Raw genomic sequence first — 7,709 nt, 5'->3', positions numbered from 1 at the left:
ACAACCGTAAACTGAAGAAAAACCCTTCTTCAGCACCCACACACCTCGCGTAGGATTTCCCTGCTAAGCACACCTCGTGCTCAGACCTTTCACTTAGAGTTCAGAGTACCTTCCTGAACTTCGAACCACTCAAACACTCTTATGGGGGGAGGTTTGAACGAGTGCCAACTATACTTACAAAGAACAAGTTCTTTGAAGCAAGTTTGACCTTTGGCTTCTGGGTAAACAGATATATGCCTAGGGTCTAAGAGAATGTATGTAATCAGCAGTGACTGATTTTGGATTTGGAATTCTCTTCTTCAATTCAAGCTGTGGGGCGGTTAAGCTTTAGGCTGAGTAGCAATTTCGGCAGAGCTTCAGCTTATGTCGTTGAATCGGTGAAGGTTGAAGTGATCCTCGAGCGCTATTTGTAGGAGAACTCTTGAATAGATCCGTTGGCGTAAATCATCCTCAAGATTTCTTCCGTTGGAGAGCAATTCGAATTTGGGCTGAGGCTTCAATCTTCGAGGTTTCTTGTCTGTGTGGAAACGGCTCTCTTTGATGGACAGGAGATGTGACATCTCTGAAAAGTAACCACCAGATAGGAATGACCTCTGCAGAGATAAGATATTTTGAGATCTCTGCATTTAATGCGGCTGTACTTGTGCGTACGTGGCTTCCTCTGAACGTTGGAAGATCAGTCCTAGGAGGAATGTTCAACTGATACTTGACTTTAGTATCAGTCCTTTGCGCGCATTAAATAATCAGTCTTCAATTGATTCTTCAACTGATACTTCAGTTGGTAACTGCAGTCTTCAGTCTTCAGTCTTCGTTCTTCAGTCTTCAGTCTTCAGTCTTCGACACCGTAACTAAACTAGAAACGAACTCTAACACTTGAGTTCAAAACGATTCTAGTCTATTACATATAAGTCCTATGAATTTTGGTATCATCAAAACAAGGGTTAGGATATTCCACAAGGTTCCCAACAATAGCTCTAAGAGCAAGCTTTAAAGTTATTTCGGCATGTGACCATTGAGTACCTTTTTAGTACTCAGCCCTGCATATGTTTTCTAAATGTGCAGGTTAAGCTGTGTTGCAGATGGATGTCAGCGGAGCAAAGCTTTTGATATATAAGTACTAAATTAGGCTCAGGATTCCATGTCTTCATACATGTAATCCACTTAAGCTATTCCGCTGCAACGCTTAGTGCGTTTTACTTTATTGATGTGTTGCAAAGATTTCAAACTAATAGCTTATAGAATTATGTCACTTGATACTTAGACAACTTGTCGTTATGTATTGCGAGTTGTCTGCTTTTGAGTTTTAGAAAAGATTGTTTATGATTACCAAATATTTTGGTAAATTATTGTTTAAGCATGTTAGTGATTTTTATTGAGATCTATTTTCTTTTTCATTTTCTTATTTTGTTTTCAGTCACACTTTTTCCCGACTTAACTATTCACTAGCTTAGGCCGGGCTGTGACAATTGTGATAGACGTGATGGGTATAATTATCAAATTTGTTGTGTATGGGGCGAATATTTTATTTGTGCATTTTACTGAATTTAAACTATGTAGGTCTGAAATACTATTCTCATACAAATCAATTGAGGTTAGTAGAGCAGGATTTCAAACATTGCGAAAGGGATGTGTTGTCGCATGTTCGATAATTAATGCTTGGTGTTTGTGGTTGAATAATGAAGAGGACAAACGGTCTAATGATTCACCGTTGCGTTTTTTTTGCGGCACAGGTTTATACGTAAGTTCTAACTAAACTGATTCTAATATTGTATGATTTAATAGACGTGGCATGTCTTGACTATATTGACTTTACTCTCTATAGACTGGTGGGTGCGACATGCAATACTTTGAACATAGTAGTAGATTCAATGTTTGATTGACTGCTGAGTTGGCCATGTATAAGGGGAGACATCTACATCTACTAGATATGGTCAGTATTTAGTAACAATATTTTATTTAGTTATATATAATATCTCATTTGGTTGTTTTAAAACCATGCACACATGTATGTAGATTTTCTTTCCAGTGGCAGACAACGGTATGTACTATGTCCTTTGTTTTGATACAAAAAGGGGAAAATTGTTCGTGCTAGACAGCATGGTTGATGTGGATGAAGATGGTCGCATGAAAGAGTATGAACGAGTGTCTAGCTTAATGGTAAGTTGAATAATATTACTTAATTTCATTTATACATTAAATATTTTAAATACCAATAGTATTCATTATATTTTGTTGCCATATTTTTTTAAGCGTCAACTTCTGGTTGATTACTTGAATCATGCCGGCGAAGAAAACAGAGCAAAGAAAGTTGGTAAAACAAAACTTCATGTAGTTAAGTTGAAGTGGGCAGATGGCATGAATAAAGAGGACACGGGAATTTACATGATGCGACATCTAGAGACATTCATGGGTGATTATGGCGCTAGTTGGAAGTGTATCTCGTTTGTGTCACGAATGAGGCAACTCCGCGTTTTGCGAGTCCGTTATTGCTCTACACTTGTGGGTTGGGAGCAAAATAAAAATGGGATGGCTGTGAAGAGTGAAGCATCTGTTACGATTAGCCAGGTTGAAAACTTCAATGCCAACATTATGTTGATTGGTTCTTAAATTAGTATTCGTTTTATTACTATGGATTTTGACATTAGAATTTAACATATTTAAGTGAACAAAAGTTTTATACGTTTAGTGTGTTTCGGTAAGCGTTGTTATGATTACATAGTTATACTAAACATAACTGTTTCCAAAAATTATTGAATATTATAAGCTTCCATAAACTAAATTTTATAGGTGATAATTTTTAGTTTAGCTTCCATAAACTAAGCTAAAAATTAATAATTCAATATATGTATCGAATCATGTTTATACGAACATATGTTAAACATTTTCAGATAGTAATCTAATTGTGTAAATGCATGAACAAGTTGATGGAATAACGTGTGCTTTTTTTTATATTTATAAGCCTTTTTATGTAGGTGGACAATGATTCGGACATATTTTATTTTGTTTATAGTGACATAAATATAAATTAATTGAAATCTCAATTACATAAATTCATAAATGTAATGTTTGACATAGACCACAATTTTATTGTGGCATTAATTTATATGAACATGTGCTTGAACTTATTAAGAATTGGACATGATTATGAACATCGGTAATCTACACTTGATTTGAATGAATATAACGTTGTCATTTAAACTGAATAAGTGAATTTTGTTTGAACGTTTTTCTGCACATGTAATATTTTAAACATCGTGTCTTATTTATATTTATAAGCTATTTTATGTATTTGGTCCAAATGAGATCAATGATTGGGACATATTTTATTTTGTTTATATTGACATAGGTAAGATTGTAAATAATTGTAAAAACTATATTGTCATTAATAATTGAACATAAATTTCAATCCAATATCAAACACATAAATGCATAGAGTCAACGGAATACCTATAGTATTCTGCTAATGATGATTTTTTTGACTAATATTGTTTGATATTAAATTTATTTTACAATGTCCAAAACACAATTCGAAATGTTTTACTAAAATATTTTCATAGTGATTAGTGTTCCAACAATTTTTTTTTTATACACCAACCGATGTCGCCATTAAAGAGTTGTCATCTACCTTTGGTCTGTGAACCTGTTGAACGAACTATGGTAATACCTTTAGGTGTGTCCTACCAAACAGAATATTGAATATTCATCTGTACATTTTCTGTTCCTTGATGAAACGTCAGTATCAAAATATTGAATATTATACTACAATCCAGATCATCAACATTTTTTTCTTACAAGTGAATGACCCAAATACTGTTTTGGATATTTTGGATGAACATGATAAACGAAAATGTACACTCCATCTGACAGTTCATTCCATAAAATTTGCATTGAAGTATTTAGAGCTATTTCATGGATGTTTGGATACAATTCATACTTTTCTGGCTTCATCCAATAAGTTTCATTAAAATTGAAAACATAGAAATCGAAATAATCTAGCAAAGGAAACAGAAATTTATACCAATCACGAGTCTCAAAATAAAATGAATACTATCACTTTGGTTCCATAGAATCACGATTTCAAGAGTCTGCGACTTTTGTCAGACAGTTTCTGGAATCATGATGTCCCCAAGTTTTGCATTTTCTGCAAAGACGCTTAGGTTTTTTGTGCGAGAATCATGGCCTTCTCTTGTTCCGATCTTCTGCGTCCACCTACGCCACTTCCTTTGGTCTTGGCTATGTCAGGAGGCAGCACGGTAGGTGAATCTGTAGGTGCTGAACCATAAAATTTATTAAACAACCTGGTCTTTGAGCATGCAGTTGTGCTTGTTGCTCCATTCTCCACAAACTTATCTCGAAGTTCAATGAGATTGTTGTATAATTGCTCAGACAACTCCTCATGGCCTCTAACATGTGCAATTGTCTCACTAACTTGATGTCGGCTGTTTGGAGCTACTACACTGTTAATCATATGATTCATTCGGGCATAAAATGCTAAATTTGCACCACCGCACAACAAGGTACTTTTGAGGAATATTGTCAAGATCAAATTCCGGAATACGAAAAACATATGCTTGCACGGCGTACCTTTCCTAACAAATAAATTACAGCTGCATATCACTTCGTCCTCGGACTTCATGTGGCGCACCAAGAAAACACCATCAAGCTTGTCATCAACCTCGTAGATCGTGATGTTCCCTTCGGAGTACATCTTATGCATTCCACACGCCTTGCTTGCATGATCTATTTCATCCTGAACATCTTTAAAGACAGAATTAGTGTAGACCACCGATGTATTACGTTCGATGGGAAGATTTGTGACCATCGTAGGGCTACGTGTCTCGTCGTTGTGAGTTGACAATTTGTAGTTATACCTCTGTGCATCAACACCACTGCAATAATTGGTATAAAGTAATACCAGATCAGAAGTTTTGTTGATGAATCTCTTGAAAAACTATTCTCGCTTTCGGATGATGAAGTGGTACGAAATAAGCCGCTCATGGATACATGTCTAAAATACGCAGGAATCCACATTGATCTCTCTTCGAACATGTCAGTGAACCACTTATTTGAAGAGAGCTCAAACTCCTGAATCATGTTATTCCATTTTTCCTCAAAAACATCCGCATCATCGTCGTCAGTCCAGACAATATTATCATATGTTGTTTTGAAAGCAGTATTTTCTCTCAATCTCGGTGGCAATTTCTCAGCAACTTTGATATTTTTGTGCCACATGCAAAACCTGTGGTGTGTTTCTTTCCAACAGGATGCAACCGCTTTTTTGAGACCTGGGTCTTGGTTCGTTATTAGAATCCTCGGTGCATTTCCCATGATTTTATCGAACCTATCCAACACCCAAGCGTACGACTCCGTGTCTTCATGAGATATTAGCGCAGCTCCAAATGAGACGCATTTCCCATGATTATCTTTGCCAGTGAATGGGGTGAAAATCAACTTGTACCTGCATATGTATTAAAATTAAAAGACCAGTATTACTAAGTTGCTACAACAAATAGCATTGTTGAATAAAATAGATGCATATATCAACAAACCTAACTGTTCCTTAATATTAATCAAAATATATCGCTGCATGAAATTTGTAAAACACCTGTTTCTATTATAGGTAGCATCAAATGACACGGCATCTCCGAACAAACTGAAATTCTTGACCGACATCTCATTAGCCCAAATAATTCTACACAATTTATTGTCTTCATCGACATCATGGAAGGACTTAAATCCATTTCCAAGTTCTTGCCTATTTGTAAATGTCTCCAACAACATATGTGCATCAGATCCTTTGGAGTGCACCTTCAAGTCCCTGACAAAATTCTTGAAGTCAGTACCCGTGCATCCAATTCCTTCATAACTGCCCATTATCTCTCTGAACATTCTGAACGAACGCATTGGACCAATGTTAGCCTTTATACCAGAAAGTATGAATCTTTGTTGGAATTCATCCAGATTCCTGTTACTTTGCATGAGATCTCTTGCTGGTATAGGCACCATGGTATGTGTATGTCCCTCAACAAATTCAGTAATCTTGTAACATGTTCCCATCGCAAGCTTAAATATCACTTTGGCTTTACAGTCAATCTTGCAAGATGTTGTCTTCCTCTTCTTAGACGTTGAATCATTGATGCGGGAGACTGGTGCTTTAAGCTTTTCCCATACTCCTTCTCTGTTACACACAACATATTATCTGGTTATTGTTTCATCTTTTGCTTTTCTATTAGTGCTCATGCGAGCCTCAAAATCACATGCTTCTGCATAGTCCTTATAAAACTTCACAGCTTCGGGCAATGTTTGAAATATCATTCCAACATAAGGTTTAATAGAATCTGAGCATCGAGGATAACACAATTGTCCATTTGGTGTTCTTGTTTAGAAATTATCTACAATTGAGAACAACATAATAATTAATATGTGCCAAAGTCTAGTAATGCTGCTGAATATCATGAATCTCCATAGTCAAATTTATATCTCTTCAAAATTTATTGTTTTCATCTTAATTGTTTTATAGTTTTTATGCAATTAGTTCATTGATGTTCAAAATTTTAAGGTTCATTGAACAATAAAATTTTACTCCAGTATAGTTCCATGGTATTATAATTTTTTTAATGAACAATAAAATTTTAAGATTTATCCTACTGGTGCAGTTTAAAGTTGCTGATATAATTAGTTCTTACGTTAGTTACAATGTTAGTTCACGCTATGATAGATTGTGTGACTTTAAACAATTCTATACTCCTTTTAGCAATGTTCCTACGTTCGTTCCAATGTTCTTCGGCTCTAACATGTAATTTGGTTCACGCAATACTGGTTAACGTAGAAACTGGAAACACTAAGTTCTTTGAAATTATCTCTAACGAAATGAGGGAAAACTAAGTTCTTCGAATCTGTTTCGCAATAAATTATCTCTAACGAATAATCAGCAACGCAAGAAAACACGCAACGAATTGACATGACAGACGTAGCGAAACAATAATACTCCAATAGTATTAAATCGCCGAAAATCTGATTCTCTGTCAAATATTATGTTCAGTGTATGAAGATAGGCAAACAGTCTCATAGAACTTACCTTGAGATTCCATGGCATAAATTTTAAACAGAGGTTTCTTTCTGGAGTGTTGAGCAGTAATTCACGGTGATGAAGGATATCCACAGCAAGTTGGAAAATAAGCGATATTTTGGTAACTACCATATCCCACGTAATACTCAACCGCAAATAGACTAATTGATTGTATCTAATTTATGAAATAAACGTATATGCTGAGATCAAAATTACAAAGTTATCCTTTAATCATAAAATGCACGTATATCATAGATTGTTGATCAACGAAATTCCCAGCCCTTAGATTGCCCATAATCGACGAACCAGATTTGGTCTTCGTTCTTTGAAAATTTGGTGGTCTCTATAGAACCTCTCCCAATATATATATATATATATATATATATATATATATATAGGGGTGGGCTACCGTGAGAGCACATTTTAAAATAAGAAATAAGAGCAATTTTTAATGTATGAATTTTATGTAGAACACGTATGAATTCGATGTATAAAGGTATGAATTGTGAAAAATAAATTTTTGCTACCTTTGGGATTCGAACTCAGGACCATAAATCCATCCCATAGGATTACGAATCAACCGTAGATCTTGATGATCTAAGGGCTGAAAATGATTCTTATTTTATATCTTCAGAAATGC

General features: G+C 35.2%; 1 protein-coding gene across 1 annotated transcript; it reads right to left on the bottom strand.

The window, feature by feature from the left end:
- Window positions 1-4,153: 4,153 nt before the first annotated feature.
- LOC131018568 (protein FAR1-RELATED SEQUENCE 5-like) lies at window positions 4,154-7,091 on the bottom strand. Its single transcript, XM_057947282.1, has 5 exons — window positions 7,079-7,091; window positions 6,818-6,896; window positions 5,606-6,178; window positions 5,018-5,458; window positions 4,154-4,889 (listed from the first exon to the last, which is right to left on the bottom strand). Exons 1-5 carry the CDS (start codon window positions 7,089-7,091, stop codon window positions 4,154-4,156), a joined length of 1,842 nt encoding a protein of 613 aa, XP_057803265.1.
- Between the last annotated feature and the right edge of the window lie 618 nt (window positions 7,092-7,709).

Source organism: Salvia miltiorrhiza, chromosome 3 (genome assembly GCF_028751815.1).
Source record: "Salvia miltiorrhiza cultivar Shanhuang (shh) chromosome 3, IMPLAD_Smil_shh, whole genome shotgun sequence".
Classification (NCBI taxonomy): Eukaryota; Viridiplantae; Streptophyta; class Magnoliopsida; order Lamiales; family Lamiaceae; genus Salvia; species Salvia miltiorrhiza.
Note: the sequence above shows the minus strand (reverse complement) of the source record. Positions and strands in the feature narration are given on the sequence as shown.